A 25,742-nucleotide genomic window follows, 5' to 3' on the forward strand; every position below is an offset into this window, starting at 1 on the left:
ATTATTCATTCCGGTATTTGCATAATCTGCGTCCTTATTTATAGCAAACAGTTCGCCTGTATGCGTCGGTGAACGTGAATTCATTAGTGCGCAGTGCTTAGAAGAGACAAGTAATACATACAAGGTAGCTAACTATTTTATTACCAGTTAATTCGTTTAAATTTTTGGCGTATTTTGAATGTTTAAAGATATTAGTAGTGAGCTTTATTGCGTAAAATGTCTATTGTTGACTCAACGTTTTGAAATTGTTTTTTGTTATCTTTACGACATCGAACGAAAGTAAATCTTTTTTCATAAGCAACTGGTATTTGATAATTGTTGAACCGACTGACAGATAACTCAAACACAATATGTTTGAAACAACTATTTGTGCATTTTGCTCTAATTTATGGTTAAAGAAAAAACAAGGCGAAGAAAACGACATCGTAAAGGATAATTTTCGTTTGAATTTTCGTTTGCGAGAAATGTGAAAATGATGGTTTTATGCGTAGATTATGATTTTTTGTCATTTAAAACCTTTCATCGTTCTGTCGCGCAAACTATGCCGATGATAATTTTACCCCTAAATGACTAGAAAGTTAAATATTTGTTCGTTGACAATCACCGTCATTTAATGGCAAATCGTTTTTCAAGTCGTAGGATTTAGTTGATGACTTCCTTGTTTATGTATGCAAAGGTTTCGTTAAATTAGACACAAACAAGAGCGACGCAAACGGATTTTTTACTCTAACAGTTAACGACGTATTAATTACGTCAAATTGACCATCCTCGTTTCCTCTGTAGGACACCTACGAGATAATAAAAAATCCTTTCTTAAGTTGCTCTGTATCCGTCCGTTTTCAAGATTAATCTTACTATCTACCAGTGCAATATAATGGGTTGGGAAAAGTAGGGCTCAAGTAAAATATTTTTAAATTTTGTGACACTGACAATCTTGCCTACCTTTTTAATGTAATCATTTGACCTTTTAAGTGGTTCTTGAATCATCATTTATAATTCATGTTTTATCGTTCATGCATAATAAGAACTAGTGATGCATGCATAATATAGATGATAAATAATGTCTTGATTTCTTCATATTTAGGAAGACAGAAACGAACAAACTGATATTTAACAGAAATCATAACATAAAAGGTTAGTGTAACAAAGTATCTTCCATAAGATACAAAATTGTTAGTATATATTCAATTCAAACCTATATCTTGGTACGCAATTCATAATATGTCCACCCACTGCTATGTATTTACTTCCATTTTAAAGATATAAAAAATTGAGGAATTATGGAGTTCCTTCGGTTGTCAGTGCTCGAATAATCTTAATGTAAACCTCTTTAGATGTTGTCATTTCATGCCTCTGTATGTTTGCAGGTTTTTTTGCTGCCTTTGTAAATTGCTAAACAAGACAATATTGAAAGACTTACTTGTCACAAGCACTTAACTTCAAAGAGTATTTTAATAGATGCATTCTTAAAAGTGTTTGTAAGTAAAATTTTTCTTTAGGATTGATTCAATTGAAAGAATCTTAGATACCAAGAATGTCCGAACAGCAAATGAATCATTTAACTGTTGAGAAAAAAACTCGTTTGAAATCTCCCGACAGAGGAATGCCGTTTAAAAAGTGAGTAAATTTCATCATTTTTTGTATGCTCTGATATTCACTGGTGACTTAACGATAGATAGTCGATACTTTTATAAATTATCGCTCAATGTCAACATAAAGATAAATCTGTAATCTTAGAAAATGAAATCTTATATCATCTTATACCTACGTACTATGAGACAACCGGCGAAATGTATATCTAATATATGAAATTTCGTAATTTGTTTCTAGAATGGCAAAGATCTTAACAAAACGTCTTCACAAAGCTAAAGAACATGAGGTTCATCAAGATCTTGTTGATCAACCCTGGTTCCACGGTCGTTTGACATCGGAATACGCCGTAAAGATACTCGGAGATCAAGGAAAATTTCTTGTGCGTGAAGATCCAGCTAGTCCTGGACACTATTTTATGTCCATTAATGATAATGGTTCAGTAAAAAATTTTCCAGTGCAAAGGACAACGACCAAAAACATGAAATACAAATACAGACTTGGGAAAAGTGAAAGTTTCGAATCCTTGGTGGATTTGATTGAACATCTTTACGTGAGTAAGTTTTTAATTACTGACAGCGGGAAAATACGTCTTTCAGCTGCAGTGAATCGTGATACAGGACTGCTCGTAGCACCTGAACAGGACGCGAGAATTCAAGTTACGAGTGCACCTCCAACTAGAGCAGGTACGCCACCTTTAATGAAACGAAACAATAGCGATCCAAACTTGACGACGTTACAGGTAAATGATATGACTCCAAGAACTCGTCTCCAGTCTCGCTCCTCTCCTCCTAGTCTTTACGTCGACGAGTTTAACTTGAATGAGAGCGAGAGTTTATACGATGAAATAAACTTACCTCCAAAACAGTCGACGCTCTTGAAGAAGAAACAAACGATTTTAAGCGATGTTTTGGGAAAGTTTCGTAATACTTTATATAAAGTGTTTGTAAAAAACGACTGCCTTACGCTGGCCAAATACTTGACACAGAGAGATCTTGAGATAGTCTGGGGCGAGGATCTTGACAAAAAGAACAAAGAGAATGGTCTGTCTTCAATAAATGCATTGGAATTGATATTATTTCCTGATGGTAGCGAACTTAGACAGGCCATATTAAAAAGGTAATATAGAGACTGCGTGAATTAAAGATAACTTAATTTATGTTCAATTTACATATTTTTATATTTAGACAAAGAATTATTTCAACTTGGGTTAGTTGTATGGTGATAGCAGGAGGTGAAACTGATGGTAGAGTTGGTATATTAAAGATATTCATAGGTATTGCTCATGCGTTGTTCAGTTCACTGGGAAATCTGAATAGTTTCATGGCTGTAATGGATGGACTTGAAGCCACTCAGGTGCCAACAAATGTCATTCATTTAGTTAATAATTTAGTAATAATTTATACCATCTGTCTACTATAAAAGATTTCTCCTTTTTACTTAGGTAAACCGTCTTAAAAAGACCTGGGGCCTTTTGGAAAACACTCACCCTAACCTCTCTATTGTATATCACAACACATTGAGATCAGTTTATGCTGTTTTGAATTCCCAAGGCACTCACTCATTTCCTGGAAAGATCAAGCCCTGTTTACCATATATTGCGCATGTAGTGAAGTGTCTTGAAGTTGGTCCCAGTCCTCTTGTGGAAGCCGTAAATGACGTGAATGAGTTAGACGAACTTCAAGTAATGTTAAATCACTTGAGTAGCGCAAGAGATGTTGCAACGGCTGCTCTCAGCTACCGTGGGCAGGCTGTAGAGTTCATTAAGAACATGAAAGGTGGCAATAGGGAGCTTGAAAGTTATGTTAGAGATACAGTTGATGTATCAAGGGCTGTTGGACTAGGTTTTCGCGAAAGTGAGGTTGCTTTGAAGATGGAAGGTCTTCTTACCCTAATGTCTGAACACGTCGAGTCTTAATATATAGACAGAAATATTATATATTTTCATATCAACCATTGGTAAAAAGAAATAAAAAATGTCTGTTAAGCTTATGCTTCATAATGACAGGAAAAGGAGTCTTCGAAATCGATATCAAATTCTTTGAAATGTAATCTTGTTAGCTTACCCCTATATATCAACCACTCCTGCTGTCTTTAACCATTTATGGCAAATATTTAAGGTGTTTATTCAATAGCATGTAAGACGGAAACAAAAGAAAATGCCATTAATTATATATTTTACTGTGACATGTGAAATTAATTAAAGTTTACCAATCATCATCCAGCTTATTTATGAAGATAACATCAGTGTGACGATTATACGTCGAAATTGGGCGACCGCTTCCGACAATTGAACATAATAGATTGAGAATGCCTTTGTATTTGATTTCATGTTTTTTAAAAATTTTTAAAGCTTAACAATGTTCTAAATCTTTACTTTACAAATTCTAAATACCAGCGTTACTTCTATCAGAAGTCGTCGTTTTAAATAGTTTTATATTGAAACGGTGAAGGGAGTAAACTATTTCCTGTTTTCCTCTTTCTCAGTTTGATTTGAAAGTGGTACACACGACGCAAATGAGCATGGTGTGAATGGCGTTTCTACAGGTAGTTTTTAGTTATTTTCTTCATAATTTGTAAAAGTACATCTCAATACCATTGTTAGATGTAATAGTCATGTTTTATCAATAAAAGTTAGCTTACTCTTTGTAAGATATTTAATTACTCAAAATTGTTTGCAGTCGTAGGTAAAAATGTTTTGTTATGACGCTGTTGTTGTCTTTGTCTACGATATGTTTTTTGTCCATCATTTTCCGCCTTGAAATATGCGAAGAAAATAGTTTCGCATTATCGTTCACCTAAATTATGTATATTATATCACGTTCGTGTAATATTAACTGTTTATCCTTGGTTATTATTTAGATGGCTGCAAGAAACGCTTTGGCAAATTACCTGTTTTTATTTTTACTGATTCTTAATGCTCCTTCAGTATTTTCTCAGGGTAATCTTTTAGTTTAGTATGTAGCGCACTGGTCTCTCTACAAAAATATGAATCGATTATAAAACATTTATAGAATGTACGTCTGCTCTTGGTATGGCAGATAGACGCATTAAGGATAACCAGATCACCACTTCAGGATATTTGTTGAAGGCTAAAGGCTACCAAGCACGATTACGACAGAATATTCCTCCTTGGGGAGCTTGGTGCGTTGATAATAAAAATGGACAGCCATATAAGCCAAGTTATGACCAGTATATACAGATTGACCTCTTGAAGGTTACAAAAATAACCAAAGTCGCTACACAGGGACGACAGTATGCTCAGGGAAATGAGTTTGTCGAAGATTATAAAATAAAATTTAGTGTTGATGGTGTAACATGGATATTTTACAAGGATGCTGAAGGAAACGAAAAGGTTTGTTGTATGTTAAATTGCTTAGAGAAAGTTGTTCATATATACAATATTATTAAATATTTACTTTACATAACAGATTTTTCGTGCAAACAAGGATGTTACAATTGTGGTTCAACATATATTAAAGCCTTACATTAAAGCAAGGTATATTAGGTTATATCCCGGGTATCATGGCAAAAGAACAGAATGTATGAGATTAGAACTTTATGGTTGTATTTTCAATGAAGGTAATTTTTGAAATTTGATATTAAATCGTGAAAATTTTAATAATTTTTTTAACATTATTTCAGCAATTTTGTCATACACAGCACCAAAAGGTGAAACAACACCAAACAACAGGAACAATTATACAGATAGAAATTATGATGGTAGCAAAGGCCTTCTTACTGATGGTGTGTATGGTCTTGTTAATGCAAAAGAAGAAAAAGGCAAAGGCTGGCTTGGCTGGAGTCAAATGTCTGCTCATGAGTTTATTGATTTAGTGTTTGAGTTTACTGGTCCAAGGATGTTCAAAGATGTTGTTTTGGCTGTAAGTTTTGACAGTGTACTTAAACATGGTCAGTTCAGCAAAGCACAGATATTCTTTGCACCGACAAGAGAGGAATTAGCGAAATCAGCAAATTTTCTTGAGAACCGTCAAAAACATGACATGAAAAAAAGACGATACATTGATAATATCACGATTCCTCTTTGTAATAATACGGGAAGATTTGTGAAGATCCGATTATATTTTGGTGCAAAATGGTTGCTTCTTACAGAGGTTTTGTTTAATTCAGGTAAAATTTTGTCAATTTATTTTACGTTTTCTCCCCATGATCGCTCATGATATTGTAACCTTAGATAACAACTGGTTTGTCTGTCATACTTGAGAACTCTATGTCTTTTGTAGATCCAACAACAGCAATGAACTCAAAGCTGAAACGTTGTCCACGATATGGTTCTTCAACTACAATAATACCAAGCATTTTATGTAAAAGTAAGTTGAACAAGATTAAAAACGAGGGAAAGATGAGAAGTCACAAGAATAATGTTGTTTTTTCTTTAGATTGCGATACGTTGACAACAGTTTCAACAATAGGGGAAGCAAGGCATTCAAAATCAAATAATCTTCAAATGACTGTGATCATTGTTTGCGTCATTTTACTTGTCACCATTGTTCTTTTGGTTCTTATTTTTCTTTTGTATCGAAGGAGAGCACTTTGTTTTGATAAGTTGAAACAGAGGAAGAAAATGGAGAAGAATATTCATGTTGAGCTAAAGCAGACTGAGAATGCTGCAGAACCATTGTATGATAAAATTATGGATAATATGGGTAATCCATTGTATACATGTACACCTGGGGATAATGATGATACACAACCAATGTTGTCTCCTTCAAGGACCAAGTTTGATGCTCAGACAGGTAAAATGTTGGTATGATTTTGTAAAAGTTCAATACAGACATATTGCTAGTTCTGCTTATGAAGATAGGTGTATGTAACAATAACTTATATTGTATTATTTTAATATGGAAAATTTCACTTTGTGAAGTGAAAGTTAGATGGTTATTGTCATAAGTTCAGTTTTGTGGAGATATCTGGGAATTTAACTCTCAGGTTTTTTTCATGTTTAGTTCACAATACTATGTATTGTGTTCACTTGTAATGTATATGTTCCTTTTTTATCAAACAGTATGCATTATCATTCGATTTTGTATAACTAATGATTACACATTTTCATATTATTTGCCAGAGTTGCATTCATCCGAAGTATATTCAGATCCAGATAGTTTAAACGTCAAAGGTACGTTGGGCGTACAAGATGATTATGCAGACCCAGTTGATTGCCTAAAACCAAATGAAACATTGGGAAATCCTATCTATGAAGGAATATATTCAGAACCATTGTATGGTATTGCTGGTACCATACTTGTTGGACCCCAGGTTAGAAGTAGCTTTTACTGATTGATACAGTTTAACTTGAGGTGATTCGTAACGTCTGTAATTCGTACTCGTACAGGCCGAGACCATTAAACGAGGCTACACAATGGAGAAATTCCCACGCGATCGTTTATCATTTAAAGAAAAAATCGGTGATGGACAATTTGGCGAGGTTTACATAGCACTGGCAGATATAAGTGGCTGGAGTGCTCCTTTCGGTGAAGACTACGCTGGAAAGACGAAAATCACTGTAGCTGTGAAAACTTTAAAATGTAGAAATAAAATCTATTTTGTTTGCTTCTTTGAAATTGTTGAAATATTTGATCACGTGCTATTTTGTTCTAGGTGACGTAGAAAAGGATGCAAAGACAGATTTTTTCAAGGAAGTAAGAGTAATGTCTAGATTACAACATGAAAACGTTGTACGACTTTTGGCCGTATGTCGAGATGATCCTATATGTATGATTGTTGAATACATGGAAAATGGCGATCTAAATCAGTTTCTTAAATGTCACGTGTTAGAAGATGAAAATGATGTCATGATTTATGCCAATACAAAGCAACCAATCAGTTACGAAGAGTTAATGTATATTGCGTCGCAGGTTGCCTCTGGCATGAAGTATTTTGCTGCTATGAATTTTGTCCATCGTGACTTGGCTGCAAGAAATTGTTTGGTTGGTGAAAATTTGACCGTGAAATTGGCTGATTTTGGAATGTCGAGATTATTGTATTCCAAACATTATTATCGTGTACAAGGACGTGTTATGTTGCCTATAAGATGGATGGCACCTGAGAGTATATTCCAAGGTTGCTTGGTTCGATGAGTTTTTTATATTTCGTCCAATGAAATGAAACCATTTTAACATCTTTCATTTGTAGGTCGTTTTACAACACAGACTGATGTGTGGTCGTTCGGTATAACATTATGGGAGATCTTTACTCTAGCACAACAATTTCCATATCCGAATTTATCTGATGAACAGGTAATCGCCAACTCAAAAAGCGCATTTACTCAAGGTGATATTGGAGTCGAGTATAATGAAAAACCTGACGTATGTACACAAGATATGTTTGACATGATGAGGTCATGTTGGACCAGTAATCCAACACAAAGACCTAGTTTTGATACGTTGCATGAGTTTATAATGACGAAGGTAGGATCCACAAATTCTGCCATCGTTTGAAAAGATTACTATGAGTCTATGATTGTGATAAACTTTAGTATATTTTTGTTTCGGATGATTTCTAAACGTTTTTCGTGAGATTTGTTGAAAACAGTTGTGGTCTATTTTTAAAACAGTTTTTGTACTTTTTTCGAAAGCATTGATGTCTTTTATAGTTGTGTTTATATATATATACATATGTTAGCATGTTTTGTACTTGTATTTTTATGTTTTTGAAGGTTTTTACGCGTATAATAAAGGAAAACTAATTTGCTATTGCTGAAATTTTGAAATTGGCAAGTTTATATTCGTGCAAAAACTGCCTGCGAAATGTCAAAACACATTTTATCATTCCGGATGTTTTGTCGTTTTGTGAATGAAGGTTGTATTGTGCGCATGTCCTCTGCGTGTAGACATTAATTACCGACATTGCGATGATTACTCCGGATACGTCATAATGAGACCGTGTCACGTGTGAGATAAAAGTCGCGCTGATGGTTGTGGAAGTAAACAAGATGATGTAGAGAAAGTAGACAAGGTACGATAGGAAGTCGCGTGAAAAATTAACAAAAATTTAAACAACATGACTGAGAATGGAGAGAATTCAACAAACGGTCATTGTTCAGACGAACTTCAACAATTAACCACGTGCGTAAATTGCAACACTTCGTTCGCTGTTGTTGATAACACATGGCAGACTTGTAAAGCGAGAGCTTTAGAAAAGAAACTTGCTTTGATCGCCGGTAAAGCGGCCTTTGACCTCGAGGCATATGTGTTCAAACAGGTTTTACCTGCGAATCTAGTTCGTCCTCATATATTTCCTCGCACTATCGATGAGATGACCAGTTACATCGAGAATTGCAGTACGGAAGCCGAAAGAGAGAATATGAGAACATCTCGTGCGAAATGGAATGAATTACGTTCAAGAATAAACTGGACTGTTGTTCACGAGCAAGTGTTGGCGAGCGCAAAACAAAGTTATTTTATGATAAAACCGCCGTCAGATATGGTGAAGGAAATCAACGCGAACAAACGAACTAAGCAAGATTTAATTCTTGCATTTCGAACTGCGTTGCCTGTACATTTAAGACCGGGGGGTGATGAGTTTGTCGAAATTATTGATAAACTAAATCTTATATAATGACTTTGTTGTTTTTTGATATTAGTGTGACTCTAGAAGTTTTTGAATATTATCATAGTCTGAGATAAATCATGACGCCCGCCACGTCTGTCTGCGGTAATGTTTGTTTGATTATGTGTGCAATGAAACATGTATGTAAATCAATTTCCTTAATTGTTTGTTCCGGATTCCCCCCCTGTATGAATGTATATCCCTGGATACGTACTTTCCCCAAGCAAATTATCACGAGGCATCTTTCGTGCCGTCTGAAGGTTTTGTTGATTAGATATGATGCTGTAATTTCGTGATACATCTGGCTGGTGAGGATGGGCGAGGCTCAAATCATGTTTTTATGAAACGTTAACATGAACATTTAATGTTCAACATGCATTTGAAAGCAACAATGTCTTGAGCTTCTTTCTTGATTGACAAGACATTGTTTTAATGGGAATAAATTTTTATCATTCTTAAAAACGACAAGGATTGAGTTCGGTTATCTTTTCCGTTCGTGTAAGGTAAACTTCTTCCCGTCCAAAAACACAAAGGTCTTGGAAACGAGGTTAAAGGTATAGGTGCTGCTGGGAAGGTTCGTAATTAGTGACGTCATAAATGAAAAACCTGTAACAGAACATTTGTCTGGAACATATTATAGTGCCAGTGTGCGTCAAAGTAAATTCAAGTGTGTTCGAGTTCATTTTATTTCTAGGGTGAAAATGAGTGTGAAATGCTCATCGTTGACGACATCAGATCCTTATCATATTCCTGGGTTAGTAAGTTTGTGTAATTTCGTGGTGTCGTGATGTCTTTGTTTTAAGCAAATAATAATGAGCATCGTCACACTGTTGCTTAGTACAACACACTAATCTGTAAACAAAACATTTAACGCAAGAGAACTTTACTTACCTAGACCTTCCGTCGTATGCCTTTTTGATGACGAAGCTGTATTTTGTTTGACAAAGGTTTAATAAGATGTCTACAGACTGCCAAAATCTTTGTAATGTACTCTTTCGATATCAACATTTTAGCCGTCTAAAAACGAACGTGTGTAAGGTCGTGAACCATATAGAGGTTTCGCTAATTGTCGTCTCGTTTTGTCTCTAAAAAGCCATTTATTCTCCGTTCCCGTCGGTACCTACAAATTACAATCAATGCAAACTTTTTATTAACGTACCGTTGGTTATCAAACACAATCCGCCATCATTCAACGAAAAGTTAACGTTATCATAAATTGATTGAAACAATATAAATATAATTTATGTTTAATTTAACCATTATTCATGTTTTAGTTATATAGGATATTGTCCTCAATTGAAGTATCAAATCGGTGAAACATTTGGAAGAACAACATCTCAGTTGCTAAATGATTCTCGTATAGCTTCTTCCAAACATCCAGTTCTTTCCGCTCTTCACCACGAACCTTCTCTGGATAAAAGACAACAATTAATTTCACAACGTGGGGCGAGACTTGGGGACCAAAAACTTGTTGATAATATGGTTCCTGGCTATACAGGTAAAATAAAGTTAAATACAGGTTAAATACTATCGATTACTGTAATCACCTATAAAACGTAAAATTCCATTTCAGGTTTTATTCCTAGAAGCGAGCATCACTTTGGTAAAAGGTACGCCGATACAAGCCTCAATGCTGTGGCGAATTTTGAAAATGAACAAGAAAATAATAGACGTCGTTCCCAAGATTTACAAACAATTCAAGAGTTGCAGTCTGGTGCAAGCATTCCTTTTGATCAACTGAATGAAAAAACGATAAACAAGGCTCAACATAAGACTCCATTGAAAAGTATTCGTCAGCATCCTGCTTTTATTACTCAAGAATAGCACCTCAAAATTTGTTATCACCAATCGCCATGAGCAACGAGAATCCTAAAAAATATTTCATGTCAGGATATACAGGATTTGTTCCTCGCGCTAGGGGTAAACGATGCGATTACTGTTGAATGGAATTGTTTGAATTTTCTGCTAATTTTTCAACGTACATCTTTAGGTTTTATTGGCTGTAGTTATCCCAGAATAACCAATAAAGGATTATGTTATTATACTGATGAATGTGAGCGAATGAAAGATAGCGAGTTCAAACCAGTGATGGTCGATCGTGGAATTGTAAGAAAAATTGAGAGCAAACCCCTTTATCTAAAAGATACAGGAATGGTACCACATTACACTGGTCATGTGCCAGGTAAGTTTTATATTTAATTAAAAAAAAGCGTGTTTTGAGCAGATTAACGGACCACAATCCATTCATGTATGATTTGTAGATAAAGTTAAGTTGAGAATGTTCTCTTCAAACTATTGATGAAATGACTTTTTTAATAAATATGTGTAGGTGAGAAGTTTCGTTATGGTCAAACGTTTGGATTTAGTACCAAGAATGCTCGTAAACTTCTTGAAGTCAGCTAGAGGACGTGCTACATGAAGTATTAAATTATTATAAATATTTTTTATCTATATACAATGTTTTCACCTTTCACTACAAACTGAACTTATCACAACATTTTCCTTAAATATAACATTACGTCATTATAGAACACAACTGTTCGTCACGTTTTACATTGCTCCCTCACCCCCCCGGTGAAAGTAAATGTTAATCTTCTTCTTGTAGTAACAAGTACGGGTTAAACATTTGAAGGGAATTATTTGTGTCACTGTCTTCATCCGTATCTTCAGAGGATTCCCTCTCAAGTTCACATTGTGTACAATTTTCGTTTAGTCTCCACTGTTTTAAATCACTAAATTGTTGTTGTAATTTTGCTATTTCTTTTGTTTCCGGATGATCTTTCCACTCATCTATAAACAAAACATTCATCGTTGAAAATTTGCCTTCATTTACATTTAAGAGTTGTTATAGCGTTTCTGTGTCGTTAAAAAGATCAACCTTATGAAAACGATGTGGAAACGCTATGAAAACGATATGGAAACGCTATGGAAACTATATAAAAACGATATGAAAACGCCACGAAAACGCTAAAAGCGCAGGTAGCGCGTAAGCGAGGCTTTCGTTAAAGATTTTGTCAATGATTTATTTCAATCTCACCTTGCTTTGAAAAGAATCCAGGAGGATACAAACACATGACTATTTTCCCCTGTGTTGCCAATCGTAATAAACTGTTCGCTACAAAATAATGATGAACTATTCAACGACGACGATGATTTACAAAATTACAAGTGAATTGAAATTATAAACCTGCACGATATGTATCTGGTCTGCCCGCTTTGGCTGTACGAAATCCACGTTGCTCTGCCCAAGCTGAAGAACAAGGTAAAAATATAGTTTGCCATCAATATTTCATTCAATAATCCATCATTACCACTTACCGTCGCAAATATCCCATGCTGACCATTCTATATCCTTAGGTATTGACTCGTCATCTTCAAGTTGAGCGATTTTGGGATGAACAAGATTTAAGGTGTTCTCCAAAGGTATGCAAGCCGCCATATAACCGACAACGGAATATGGTTCTCGCACTTGAGCAATCGGATAGGTACCCGACAGGATCTAGAGGTATATATGGATACATGAAAAGGTTACTAATAGTGATTTAAAAAAGATACCAAACCAGGTTGTACACATGCTCTATAGACAAGATTAATTTGACGCCATACAAACCTGAAGTCTTCTATCAACAAGAGATGGAAAAACTAAACCTGGGGAATCACAAAGACGAACGTTTGGCGTTAAAAATATCGTCTGGAAATGTTTGGTATGACCTGGAGTTCTTGAGCAACTAACCACCTACAATAATAGTTACGAAAAAAATATCGGATTTTAATGAAAATGTTTATTGCAATGGAGGTGAAAGAGTCATCTTACCTTTTTACCAACAAGACCGTTAAGTAATGATGATTTTCCAACATTGGGATGACCTAAACAAGACAGGAGACAATCTTCACGCGATCATTCATATGATGTAAGGTACGATGATATAGCAGCAGACCTACTAATCCTATGGTTAAAATTCCTTCTTGTTTTTCAACATCTTCATATGTTGAAGAATCACCTAAACACCACAAGATGTTTCACTTGGGAATGATAATTTTTCATCAATTATCTATTGTTAAAAACATGTTAGAAGACCTTCATCCTCGTCAGAGCTTAACATTTCGTCGTAAGTTACACCACCATTGCTCTCATTTTCAATGTGACTTAGCCAATCCTTCAAATTTACTGTGAAAAAAAGTTCTTTGTCAAAACGCAGTGATGCTTTTAAAATATAGACAATGACTTTTAAAACCTTTTCCATCCACAATTTTTGTGCAAATGCTATGTAACTCCAATGGTCCTATAGGCATGAATGATTTTTTCTTTTTTCTACCCAAATGTTTTTTTACTGCAATATGATGATGAAATGAATGATTTAGGTACATAGTTAAATTTGAAAAGGTTCTTCCTCCAAACACCTTCAACTACACAACTTTCATTGTAAGAACCTGTGAATACTAACAATCATCTAGGGAAAAATACCTTTTGTTTCTAATTGACGTATTTCTTCAGGATCTTTGGGAAAAGAAGTGAAACATACAATATGTAGGTGAGGAAACTTCTCTTGAAAATAACATTTCCATGAAACTACCACTTCCGGTGTGACTAAATCAATCTAAACATGTTGCAAGAATAGTGAGGTTATCATTAAGTGTTTTAGACTTTCATTCGAAATAAAGCAACTGGATATACCTTATTTAAAACAAGAACAATGTCTTTTTTTAATTCATCTCGAACATATGTGTAGAGGGTTGGTGAAAAATGAATTACCTAAATTGATTGGTTGCTTTGTTATGATTATATTGCATCGTTTACATGAATGAATGAATAGGCTTTGTACTAATACTTACAGGATACCGTACATCAGTTATTATTAGTACAATGTCTGAGACCTCCAAGACCCTCCATAACTGTCTCCATGTCTAGTGACAGAATATTTACGAAATAATGTTATCATGTACATCTGATGATACATTTGACATTTTCATGATATTGTTTTACTTCTAAATTCATCTCAAAGTAACTGAGTTGAGAACCCAAATTTTCCTTCTTTATATCATCAACATATTTTATGAACATTTTTTCTTCATTTTTCTCCACTTCATGTTTGCTCATTGTATAACTCCATCGAGGTCTTTTGGGCATGTCCAAAACTTTATAAAAATTACTTAGACATTTGAAACATGTAAGTACTCCATAAATGAATGTAACTATCAACAATCAAAAACAACCTCCAACAATACACATCAACAGTTAAAATACGATAAATATATATGTCCTCACCAGTTCCAGGTTTGTAGATTTCCTCAAGAGTAATTTCAAGTTGTTTCTATAAAATGAAAAAATATCTACGTATCTTCTAGCATTGGTGATACAAAAATATAAAACTTTTCATTAATAAGGAAAACCTTCTCAAATCGAATAATTGGCATTCTGGCTTTTCTTTTTCTTTCTTCAATTTCATCATTGCTTTCAGTTTGAAAAAACAATTTGTACCTAGATAAATAAGAAAATTATAAGAATCAAGTGTGATTGTTATCATTGTGCTGTAATCTTTAATGTAATACCTGTCTGGATCGTGGTTGCGTTTACTATTTACACTTGACGTTGGAACAGAATTTTCACCAGAATCCTCATTAGAATCACTTACGACTGGTGAATGAGAACACTTTTCTGCTCTTTTTTGAGCCCCTGTGTAATAAATAGTAAATAAAAGTAAAGATAGACAATCATTAGACATACCCCACACAATTTTTTAAACGAGCAATATATATTTCTTTTTGCACGAAGAAGTTTAATCACACCTGGCTGTTTGTCGGTATAATGACGTTTCTTTTTCAGCTGTTCTTTTTTTTGTTTTGCACTAAAAGCTTTTTTTCTGGGCATACTGGACGAACGACACTTTTTTGTCTTGTCACTTACATTGCGTAATATTATTTTATAGCAACTTTTGGGCGATGAGAAAATAATATGGAATAGTGAACGATGAAAGTCGGAGTGCTTCGGAGTATTAAGAGAATCGGGTCAGTGAGTAAAATAGAAGAAAATGTATTTCATCTTTTTGGATCAGTGATTAGTCGGGATGTAATTATCTGATCCGTAAGTTTTTAGCCATCAGAATTTCATTAAATTGATTTTGTAAAAAAAGAGTTGTCTGATATAACATGAAGCATATTCCGAATAAAAGACTCATGTTTAAATCCTGTTTTTGGTACATGCCTCCCGATACCCCGAGAGAGTTTAGCACTAGAGCGTCTCATGTTAATTAAGGGAACCAGATGATCCTTGTTTGCCATGAAGCCCATGGATGGTTTGCTCGTGATACATGAGAAACAGTAAATGAGAGAGTTCAATCAGAAAGATATAAACCAATAAAAATTGTATAAATCATGATTAAGGTTGTCTTAAATTATAAGTGTCATAAAAAGGGACAGTTTCAGAAGAATTTAATTGAAGCAAAAAAACCCCGTTTTCGGTCCATGCTTCCCGATACCTTCTTAAGCGTAAGGCACTAGGAACGCTGCATGTTAACGTTTCGGTAGGAGATTTCGGCCCCTCCACGCTATCCTACTTGGGAGATGCAATAGCAAGCTTCCGCCCATCAGACCCCGAGATCACCTGCGATAGGCTTTGCTCGGGGTACGCAGGGAGAGTGCGGTCGCGACCCGAAACGTCTGGACCCCTAAGCCACTGCATACATATCGCACCCGGCTTCCACTGCTAGTTGACATCTACTATCTATATATTTAGCTTTATATTTATATACATAAACTCAAAGGCCTTACGAAAGTTGTGGTATTATTAAAGTTACTACTGCGCATGCCCAGACAATTTCCTTAATAATTTGCGACTAAGTGAGCTAATTGCCACAAATGTAGTGCAAGTACATAGGGTTAGTCGTGGCCATGCGCATGCGCAGATGATTTCTCTATTAAATTGTTATTAAGCATGCTATTTACTTTAAAATCGGTGCCAGTAGATGCATTTTGTCGTTGCCATGACCATGAACTTGGGAAGCTGGTCAAGTCGACTGCGCATGCTTGAGCATAATGCGCATGCGCAGATGATTTATCTGAAAATTTGTGTCTGAGCGAGCTAATTACTCTATAATAGGTACTAGTACATACATTTGGTCGTTGTCATGTCCATAAACTTGGAGATTTAGTGAGAGATTTACAAATTCATCATCAGACTGTCACCATTTGATTTCACTTTCTCACAATCACCTAATCCCTTTCATCCAATTCGCACACGTACTTCCGTTGAAATGATGTAAAGCACATATAAGTAGAGCGTCTGTTGGCTTGTAAATATAGTCTGATGATGGATTTTTAACAAATTCAAAATATTACTTTGCAAGTAAAATTTCTTGTTTCTTTCTCAAATATTGAGTTAAACATTAGTCTTTTATTCGGAGTATGCTTCATATTATATTAGACAACGAGTGTCTGAATTTTTGTGGACGGCAATGACCGTGTGGAAGATGGAAACATGTATTGTTTGGCTAGGCTCAACCTGTCGTCTCAATTACTGAAATTCTTTATTGAACAAGTTATTTCGTTTAGAAAAAACTATTTATTGGGTTCTGTAACGGTTAAAAAATATCAATGAACATATAGGTTTTTGATGGAGCATTCATTAAATCCTGACACTCAAGAGAATGATGAAATTCATTCGGATTCAGAAGGTATGAATAAACAGATTCTCTCAAACTATCTCTTTAAGAATTTGTAAGGAGAATTTCGACTTTATCTATTTTCTAAAATTTTACTTTGTCAATTGGTTTGGATGGAATGTATATTGTACATAAAATGACGTTATTTTGTACATAATTTGTTGAATTATTGTGTTCCGAAATATTATGTGAACATAGATAAAAATGTAATGAATCATGTTGGTCAGGTCAGATACCTGTAGTACAGACGTCCTTGGATGTTCTAAGCAATATCGCTTGTGAAGATGAAAATTTTGATGGAACAAATCATGAAGTTAATTCAAATGTGCAGAGTCAGAGCTGTGATGTTGGAACATGTGACGATGCCAGTATTGAAACCAGCACAAATCATGTTATTTCTGCTGAATATTTTGAAGAATATCGCTCACCAGATAGTGATGCGAATATTGAAGTTGATCAAGGTAAAAGAAACACTTATAGCATAAATTTATAGGTAGAAATATTCTTAGTATGTGCTGTCGCCATGTTCTGAAGAATTTACAGATTTGATAAAATATTTTTAGTGACACATGAATATGAAAGATTCAGAAACAAATTTCATAGAATGTTTTCTCATGAAATTTTGCACAATGCAGAACACGAGTTGTACTAAGTGATAACAACTAATGAGGTTGCATGATCTATATTTTATTTTCTGTTACTGAAAATTAGAACAAATGTTTGTTAAAATGATGGTGTAATATTGACCTTATAATTATATAAAGGATTTTTAATGATTGTTTTGTGTAGGATAGCCCATGTAAAGGTTCTATACAGTATTGCGAGGCCCCAAAATCTTTTGAAATACTCCATGAGATTTAATGTGATACATCTTTTGCCATGTACGGTTATTTAATCATTATGCTTTACTTGAAATATGGCTTCTATTTATTTTTAGACACTTCATGTGAAAGTGTATTGCGTAAGAGCATAAGAGCTCGAAGACCTAGAAAAATGTCACCTGGAAGTAGCGAATCAAGCGTTGTAAACAAGAAACCTAGAATGAGCAGATATTCAAAAAGGGCAAAGACAAAAAATGTTCCATTTAAATGTGATCTATGTGGCTCAAGTCATATAACAGACCCTTCTCGACGTGGTAATAGACTTCGGCTATCAATGCATGCACCAAGTCCGAGACATAAACTGGACCCAGAAACAGGAAAGATGCTTACTTTATGTAATGCTTGTGGTAAGTACTTTCTTATGTTTTAATGTTTTTAAAAAATCTTTATTTAAAAATATGATCTAACAATGCAATATAATATTTGATTTGTTATCTCAACTTAATACAATAATTTTCTTGTAGGTTTGTCATTTAACAGAACAAAAGTGCGGAGACCACAAGCTATTTGTGATCCAGAAGCAAAGAATGCTTATCTTGTAGAAGCTCAACAATTTGCTTCCTCATTGGCAGAAGGTCTTAATGACCAAGATGGTGAGTACTTGTTTGTAGATGTAGATTGTCCAGCTTAGTAGAGTCATGAGAAGGACTGTTGTTGTTGATGTTGACTGATGTTTTGACAACCTTAGCGATAGTCGTCTTCACAGTCAAAAAATGACTACCGCTAAGGTTGTCGAAACGTGAGTCAACATCAACATAAACAGTCCTTCTCAGGACTATACCAACCTGGACGATCTACATCTACAAACATGTAACGATACTCCCGGGTTCAAACCATTTACTTTATGGTGAGTCTAACTATTATTTATAGCTTTTCAAGTGTATGAAAGATGTAAATGTATATTTACAAAGATGTTTATACCTATATTTACAGCTGCAAGACTGTATTGTCCTCAGTTTAAAACAAGCTCTTGTGGTTGTTTGCAAAAATACATATTGGCTGAAGGTGTGGTCAAAATGTCTCTCTAGTCACATTTATATGATTTTACTGCTCTATGACATTTTTCACAATGACTGTACTTTAACATCGAGTAAAGTTATGTTGTCATACTGTACTCTAACATCAAATATAGCTACGTTGTCATACTGTACTCTAACATTAAATATAGCCACGTTGTCATACTGTACTTTAACATTAAATATAGCTACGTTGTCATACTGTACTTTAACATTAAATATAGCTACGTTGTCATACTGTACTTTAACATTAAATATAGCTACGTTGTCATACTGTACTCTAACATTAAATATAGCTACGTTGTCATACTGTACTCTAACATCAAATATAGCTACGTTGTCATACTTTACTTTAACATTAAATATAGCTACGTTGTCATACTGTACTTTAACATTAAATATAGCTACGTTGTCATACTGTACTTTAACATGAAATATAGCTACGTTGTCATACTGTACTCTAACATTAAATATAGCTACGTTGTCATACTTTACTCTAAAATTAAATATAGCTACGTTGTCATACTGTACTTTAACATTAAATATAGCTACGTTGTCATACTGTACTTTAACATTAAATATAGCTACGTTGTCATACTGTACTCTAACATTAAATATAGCTACGTTGTCATACTGTACTCTAACATTAAATATAGCTACGTTGTCATACTGTACTTTAACATTAAATATAGCTACGTTGTCATACTGTACTCTAACATTAAATATAGCTACGTTGTCATACTGTACTTTAACATTAAATATAGCTACGTTGTCATACTGTACTCTAACATTAAATATAGCTACGTTGTCATACTGTACTTTAACATTAAATATAGCTACGTTGTCATACTGTACTCTAACATTAAATATAGCTACGTTGTCATACTGTACTCTAACATTAAATATAGCTACGTTGTCATACTGTACTCTAACATTAAATATAGCTACGTTGTCATACTGTACTTTAACATTAAATATAGCTACGTTGTCATACTGTACTCTAACATTAAATATAGCTACGTTGTCATACTGTACTTTAACATTAAATATAGCTACGTTGTCATACTGTACTTTAACATTAAATATAGCTACGTTGTCATACTGTACTCTAACATTAAATATAGCTACGTTGTCATACTGTACTCTAACATTAAATATAGCTACGTTGTCATACTGTACTTTAACATTAAATATAGCTACGTTGTCATACTGTACTTTAACATTAAATATAGCTACGTTGTCATACTGTACTCTAACATTAAATATAGCTACGTTGTCATACTGTACTCTAACATTAAATATAGCTACGTTGTCATACTGTACTTTAACATTAAATATAGCTACGTTGTCATACTGTACTCTAACATTAAATATAGCTACGTTGTCATACTGTACTTTAACATTAAATATAGCTACGTTGTCATACTGTACTCTAACATAAATATAGCTACGTTGTCATACTGTACTTTAACATTAAATATAGCTACGTTGTCATACTGTACTCTAACATTAAATATAGCTACGTTGTCATACTGTACTCTAACATTAAATATAGCTACGTTGTCATACTGTACTCTAACATTAAATATAGCTACGTTGTCATACTGTACTTTAACATTAAATATAGCTACGTTGTCATACTGTACTCTAACATTAAATATAGCTACGTTGTCATACTGTACTTTAACATTAAATATAGCTACGTTGTCATACTGTACTTTAACATTAAATATAGCTACGTTGTCATACTGTACTCTAACATTAAATATAGCTACGTTGTCATACTGTACTTTAACATCAAATATAGCTACGTTGTCATACTGTACTTTAACATCAAATATAGCTACGTTGTCATACTGTACTTTAACATCAAATATAGCTACGTTGTCATACTGTACTCTAACATTAAATATAGCTACGTTGTCATACTGTACTTTAACATCAAATATAGCTACGTTGTCATACTGTACTTTAACATCAAATATAGCTACGTTGTCATACTGTACTTTAACATTAAATATAGCTACGTTGTCATACTGTACTCTAACATTAAATATAGCTACGTTGTCATACTGTACTTTAACATTAAATATAGCTACGTTGTCATACTGTACTTTAACATTAAATATAGCTACGTTGTCATACTGTACTTTAACATTAAATATAGCTACGTTGTCATACTGTACTCTAACATTAAATATAGCTACGTTGTCATACTGTACTTTAACATTAAATATAGCTACGTTGTCATACTGTACTTTAACATCGAGTAAAGTTACGTTGTCATACTGTACTCTAACATCAAATATAGCTACGTTGTCATACTGTACTCTAACATTAAATATAGCTACGTTGTCATACTGTACTTTAACATTAAATATAGCTACGTTGTCATACTGTACTTTAACATTAAATATAGCTACGTTGTCATACTGTACTCTAACATTAAATATAGCTACGTTGTCATACTGTACTTTAACATTAAATATAGCTACGTTGTCATACTGTACTTTAACATTAAATATAGCTACGTTGTCATACTGTACTTTAACATTAAATATAGCTACGTTGTCATACTGTACTTTAACATTAAATATAGCTACGTTGTCATACTGTACTTTAACATGAAATATAGCTACGTTGTCATACTGTACTTTAACATTAAATATAGCTACGTTGTCATACTGTACTTTAACATCAAATATAGCTACGTTGTCATACTGTACTCTAACATTAAATATAGCTACGTTGTCATACTGTACTTTAACATTAAATATAGCTACGTTGTCATACTGTACTTTAACATTAAATATAGCTACGTTGTCATACTGTACTCTAACATCAAATATAGCTACGTTGTCATACTGTACTCTAACATTAAATATAGCTACGTTGTCATACTGTACTCTAACATTAAATATAGCTACGTTGTCATACTGTACTTTAACATGAAATATAGCTACGTTGTCATACTGTACTTTAACATTAAATATAGCTACGTTGTCATACTGTACTCTAACATTAAATATAGCTACGTTGTCATACTGTACTTTAACATTAAATATAGCTACGTTGTCATACTGTACTCTAACATTAAATATAGCTACGTTGTCATACTGTACTCTAACATTAAATATAGCTACATTTTCATACTATACTAACATTAAATATAGCTACGTTGTCATACTGTACTCTAACATTAAATATAGCTACGTTGTCATACTTAACTCCAACATCAAATATAGCTACATTTTCATACTATACTCTAACATGAAATATAGCTACGTTGTCATACTGTACTCTAACATCAAGGATGGTTACCCAGTCGTATTGTTTGTTCTTCAAGTGTATTTTGTCTTACCTCTACCTTGCTATTTAATCCGTTGTGTAACATCGAGTTGAATTTTCTTCAGGCAATTTGGACGAGTCTCGTCAACGAGCGCTTAAGTTGGTAGAACTACTAAAGCAGTCAAAGGTTCTTTCCAAACAGAAATGTTATCAAACTGAAGAAAGTTCTACACTTTCACCTGAGAAGAAAGGAAAGAAGTAATGTTCATATTGATGTCCCTTGAACATGACCTTTTTTTGACAAAACTTGTCCTACTTTTAGAGGGCATTTTTAGAGACTTGGTGGTAGGCTGTTGAAGATTGGATGGTGAGATTTATTGGGTGGTGAGGTTGTTGGGGATTGGGTGGTGAGGTTGTTGGGGATTGGGTGGTGAGGTTGTTGTAGATTGGGTAGTGAGGTTGTTGGTGATTGGGTGGTAGGTTGTTGGAGATTGGGTGTTAGGTTGTTTGTGATTGGGTGGTAAGTTTTTGGAGATTGGGTGGTAGGTTTTTGGAGATTGGGTGGTAGGTTGTTGGAGATTGGGTGTTAGGTTGTTTGTGATTGGGTGGTAGGTTGTTGGAGATTGTGTGGTAGGTTTTTGGAGATTGTGTGTTAGGTTGTTGGGAATTTGGTGGTAGGTTTTTGGAGATTGGGTGGTAGGTTGTTGGGGATTTGGTGGTAGGTTGTTGGAGATTGTGTGTTAGGTTGTTGGGGATTTGGTGATAGGTTGTTTGTGATTGGGTGGTAGGTTGTTGGAGATGTTAGGTTGTTAGGGATTGGGTGGTAGGTTGTTAGGATTAAGTTGTTTGTGATTGAGTGGCAGGTTGTTTGTGATGGGTGGCAGGTTATTAGGATTAGGTGGTAGGTTGTTAGGATTGGGTGGCAGGTTGTTAGGATTGGGTGGCAAGTTGTTTGTGATTGGGTGGTAGGTTGTTAGGGATTGGGTGGTAGGTTGGATGGTGGTAGGTTGTTAGGATCAGGTGGTAGGTTGTTTGTGATTAGGTTTGATGGGTGGTAGGTTGTTTGTGATTGGGTGGTAGGTTGTTAGGGATTGGGTGGTAGGTTGTTAGGATTGGGTGGTAGGTTGTTAGGGATTGGGTGGTAAGTTGTTTGTGATTGGGTGGTAGGTTGTTAGGGATGGGTGGCAGGTTGTTAGGATTGGGTGGCAGGTTGTTAGGATCGGGTGGTAGGTTGTTTGTGATTGGGTGGTAGGTTGTTTGTGATTGGGTGGTAGGTTGTTTGTGATTGGGTGGTAGGTTGTTTGTGATTGGGTGGTAGGTTGTTGGTGATTGGGTGGTAGGTTTTTGGTGAGTGGGTGGTAGGTTGTTGGAGATTGGGTGTTAGGTTGTTAGGGATTGGGTGGTAGGTTGTTGGGGATTGGGTGTTAGGTTGTTGGAGATTGGGTGTTAGGTTGTTTGTGATTGGGTGGTGGATTGTTTGAGTGCGATATGCTGATATTTATATGAGAGAAATTTGCTGATGGCTAAAACTCATATTAAAGAAAGTGATGTTGAATCTATGTTATATATACATTCAAATGTTCATATTTTTTCTTGTAAGAGTTGCTTTGTGCTCGTAGTTTGCATAAATACGTCATGTAATGATTCTTTTAGAGGGAAAGGCATTGGGCTTGGAAATGGCCAAAGAAAGTCAAAAGCCTTTGAAGATTTCATTTTAGAACAACGTGTTTATCTCCGGGAAGAACTAAAATTATGTGAACAAGCCACTCAAAGGGTTCTTTGCTATTCCAATAATTTCTTACATAAGAGATTAAAAACTGACCCATCGGTAAGTGTCTAGATAAGGTTTTTAATTGGTGGGGAGATGTTAAAGGTGGTGTTTTAAAGGGCTAGAGGGGTGTGTTTTGCAATGTAATTTTATCATGTGTATTTTTAAGAAACCATTGCGTGTACAAAGGCAGAAAGGTCAAGCAGCTCTTGGAAAGTTGAAGTCAATTGAAGAACTTCAGAACGAGACATGTTGCGTGGATAAATGTGTTAATGTAAGTCATTTTCATAATGCATTGGCATTAGCTTCTCCTGATTTTTTAATCGTGCTCTACGTAAGCTGGCTTGCCTCACTGTATGATATGTCTGTATGCATATGAACAGCTAAATATTTTGTTGCGTTTAGATTGCTAGCACTCATAGCAAATTACTACAACAATGGCGCGAACGGTCATCAAAAGGACAAGCTGAAGCTCGCCGAGTTTTAGCCGAAATGTTGACACCGTCTGGGGGTGCACGATCTAACTGTTATAGATTCATATCTTGGGTGACTGGTTGCAGCCATAGTACTATCGGTCGTGTCAACGAACAGATGAAGAAAACAGGCGAGCTATGACTTAGATAAAATTTGTCTCAAAGCAAACAATAAACTATCTTTTGGAGGTCAGTTATGTCTTTTTAACTTCTTGTTGTTATATCTATTCAGGAGGAGACCGTGAGCCGCCTGCGCATGGGCTGATCACGTGGTGGAAGGAACACCCAAAACCAAAGAAAACGAAGGCAAAGCCAGCTTTGCAAAATACATCGCATACTGTTCAGATTCAAAACTTTACTAATTCTCAAATCCAAGCGTTGCACCAGCTGGGTATTTTACCCACAACAATGTTGTCAGGACATAATCCTCAGCATGTTTTAACCATCAATACACCTCTTGGAGCAAATGGACCTGCAACAACTCAGGCACAAACCTCAAATAGAACACTGGTGCTTACTCCTACACAACATACACAGCTACAAATTCAGCAATTGCAACAACAGCAGCAACAATTACAACTTCAGACATTGCAACTTCAGCAACAACTACAACAGCAGTTGCAGCAAGAACAGCAACATCTTTCAAGTAATCCTAATGATCAAAACCAGACGATTATTCAAATTCCAAGTCAAGTCGTATCAACACCCGAAGGATCTTGTCTAACAATAGCACAATCTCACGAATTTCCTGCTGGATCTTTCACCTCTACCCTGAATCCCACCTCCCAAACTCAAGGTATTATGAACAGTAATCCAAGCAGTAATTCACAGACAACAGCCATTAGTACGGAAACATTTTTGACATCTGATACAATACAAATCCTCAGTTCAGGACAAATGCAGTCAGTATTACCACATGTTGTAACATTACAATGTTCTAATGAGGCAAATACAACACAAGCTTTACCTGTATCGCTTATACATACTCAAACTAACTTATCAATGTAAATAGTGAAAACTTTTGAATGCGAAAGATGATTACTGTAATGTCTTAAAGCCTTAATTAAAAATAGTCATCAAAAAAACTTTTCAAACATTTGTCTTCTATGAACTTTCTTAACATTTCGAGATGACGTGGAACGGCAAAGTGTTTATTTCTTTGTAATTGATTACATCAATTTTTTGTCAATCAAATTCAAGAAAAATGTTGAAGAAACAAGTCAAGACAACATTTAAAATCAACGTTATTTAAGAATTGGTCGAAGGAAGGAATAGAATTTGTGTTTTGTTACGAGCAAGGTTATGGCGGTGAGGAATCCAGTCAAAAAATTGTGTCGTTTTTCACACACTTTTATGCGTGAAAATGCATAAACTATACAGTCTTTGGCATAAAGATGTGCGAAAATATTTAGACTATAGTCTTTGGCCTGAAAATGTGTGAAAATGTATGCAACATTTTCAAGCCAAAGACTATAGTTTTGAATTTTCACATATTTTCA

General features: G+C 34.8%; 6 protein-coding genes across 9 annotated transcripts; 5 read left to right on the plus strand and 1 right to left on the minus strand.

Moving 5' to 3' along the window:
- Positions 1–3: 3 nt before the first annotated feature.
- On the plus strand, positions 4–3,810 carry LOC124439094 (SH2 domain-containing protein 3C-like). Of its 2 annotated transcripts, XM_046989306.1 has the most exons (6): positions 4–124; positions 1,085–1,134; positions 1,500–1,617; positions 1,831–2,709; positions 2,778–2,946; positions 3,035–3,810. In XM_046989306.1, the coding sequence occupies exons 3-6, from the start codon at positions 1,535–1,537 to the stop codon at positions 3,506–3,508; spliced, it is 1,605 nt and encodes a 534-aa protein (XP_046845262.1). In that variant the 5' UTR covers positions 4–124; positions 1,085–1,134; positions 1,500–1,534; the 3' UTR covers positions 3,509–3,810. The 2 variants fall into 2 exon arrangements, with proteins under 2 accessions (XP_046845262.1, XP_046845263.1); XM_046989307.1 differs by lacking the exon at positions 4–124 and having other exon boundaries at positions 1,021–1,134.
- On the plus strand, positions 3,645–8,312 carry LOC124439091 (discoidin domain-containing receptor 2-like). The gene is made up of 11 exons (XM_046989301.1): positions 3,645–4,137; positions 4,453–4,531; positions 4,605–4,945; positions 5,022–5,172; positions 5,236–5,721; positions 5,835–5,921; positions 5,991–6,347; positions 6,677–6,867; positions 6,944–7,136; positions 7,210–7,671; positions 7,744–8,312. The coding sequence occupies exons 1-11, from the start codon at positions 4,123–4,125 to the stop codon at positions 8,046–8,048; spliced, it is 2,667 nt and encodes an 888-aa protein (XP_046845257.1). The 5' UTR covers positions 3,645–4,122; the 3' UTR covers positions 8,049–8,312.
- Positions 8,313–8,414: 102 nt separating this feature from the next.
- LOC124439097 lies at positions 8,415–9,312 on the plus strand. The gene has a single exon (XM_046989311.1). It carries the CDS (start codon positions 8,611–8,613, stop codon positions 9,166–9,168), a length of 558 nt encoding a protein of 185 aa, XP_046845267.1. The 5' UTR covers positions 8,415–8,610; the 3' UTR covers positions 9,169–9,312.
- A 95-nt stretch (positions 9,313–9,407) lies between these two features.
- LOC124439096 (protein FAM166B-like) lies at positions 9,408–11,695 on the plus strand. The gene is given in 6 exon segments (XM_046989310.1): positions 9,408–9,913; positions 10,434–10,657; positions 10,733–10,963; positions 10,966–11,079; positions 11,150–11,341; positions 11,489–11,695. Coding segments are annotated over 6 exon segments (888 nt in total). The 5' UTR covers positions 9,408–9,860; the 3' UTR covers positions 11,563–11,695.
- On the minus strand, positions 11,572–16,397 carry LOC124439093 (guanine nucleotide-binding protein-like 1). Of its 2 annotated transcripts, none has more exons than XM_046989305.1 (17): positions 16,270–16,397; positions 14,710–14,833; positions 14,551–14,638; positions 14,426–14,471; positions 14,144–14,295; positions 13,993–14,064; positions 13,835–13,912; positions 13,625–13,757; positions 13,395–13,490; positions 13,238–13,327; positions 13,098–13,160; positions 12,974–13,026; positions 12,770–12,895; positions 12,478–12,658; positions 12,347–12,409; positions 12,197–12,274; positions 11,572–11,949 (listed from the first exon to the last, which is right to left on the minus strand). In XM_046989305.1, exons 1-17 carry the CDS (start codon positions 16,289–16,291, stop codon positions 11,747–11,749), a joined length of 1,668 nt encoding a protein of 555 aa, XP_046845261.1. In that variant the 5' UTR covers positions 16,292–16,397; the 3' UTR covers positions 11,572–11,746. The 2 variants fall into 2 exon arrangements, with proteins under 2 accessions (XP_046845261.1, XP_046845260.1); XM_046989304.1 differs by lacking the exon at positions 16,270–16,397 and adding an exon at positions 14,947–15,423.
- Positions 12,889–25,290, plus strand: LOC124439092. 2 transcript variants are annotated; one of them, XM_046989302.1, is made up of 12 exons: positions 12,889–13,075; positions 15,087–15,165; positions 16,762–16,829; positions 17,045–17,278; positions 17,755–18,045; positions 18,163–18,291; positions 18,632–18,703; positions 22,128–22,260; positions 23,656–23,830; positions 23,940–24,044; positions 24,176–24,374; positions 24,476–25,290. In XM_046989302.1, the coding sequence occupies exons 2-12, from the start codon at positions 15,128–15,130 to the stop codon at positions 25,249–25,251; spliced, it is 2,220 nt and encodes a 739-aa protein (XP_046845258.1). In that variant the 5' UTR covers positions 12,889–13,075; positions 15,087–15,127; the 3' UTR covers positions 25,252–25,290. The 2 variants fall into 2 exon arrangements, with proteins under 2 accessions (XP_046845258.1, XP_046845259.1); XM_046989303.1 differs by lacking the exon at positions 18,632–18,703.
- Positions 25,291–25,742: the final 452 nt, after the last annotated feature.

The sequence above is a fragment of the Xenia sp. Carnegie-2017 genome, unplaced genomic scaffold (assembly GCF_021976095.1).
Source record: "Xenia sp. Carnegie-2017 unplaced genomic scaffold, XeniaSp_v1 HiC_scaffold_19, whole genome shotgun sequence".
NCBI lineage: Eukaryota > Metazoa > Cnidaria > Anthozoa > Malacalcyonacea > Xeniidae > Xenia > Xenia sp. Carnegie-2017.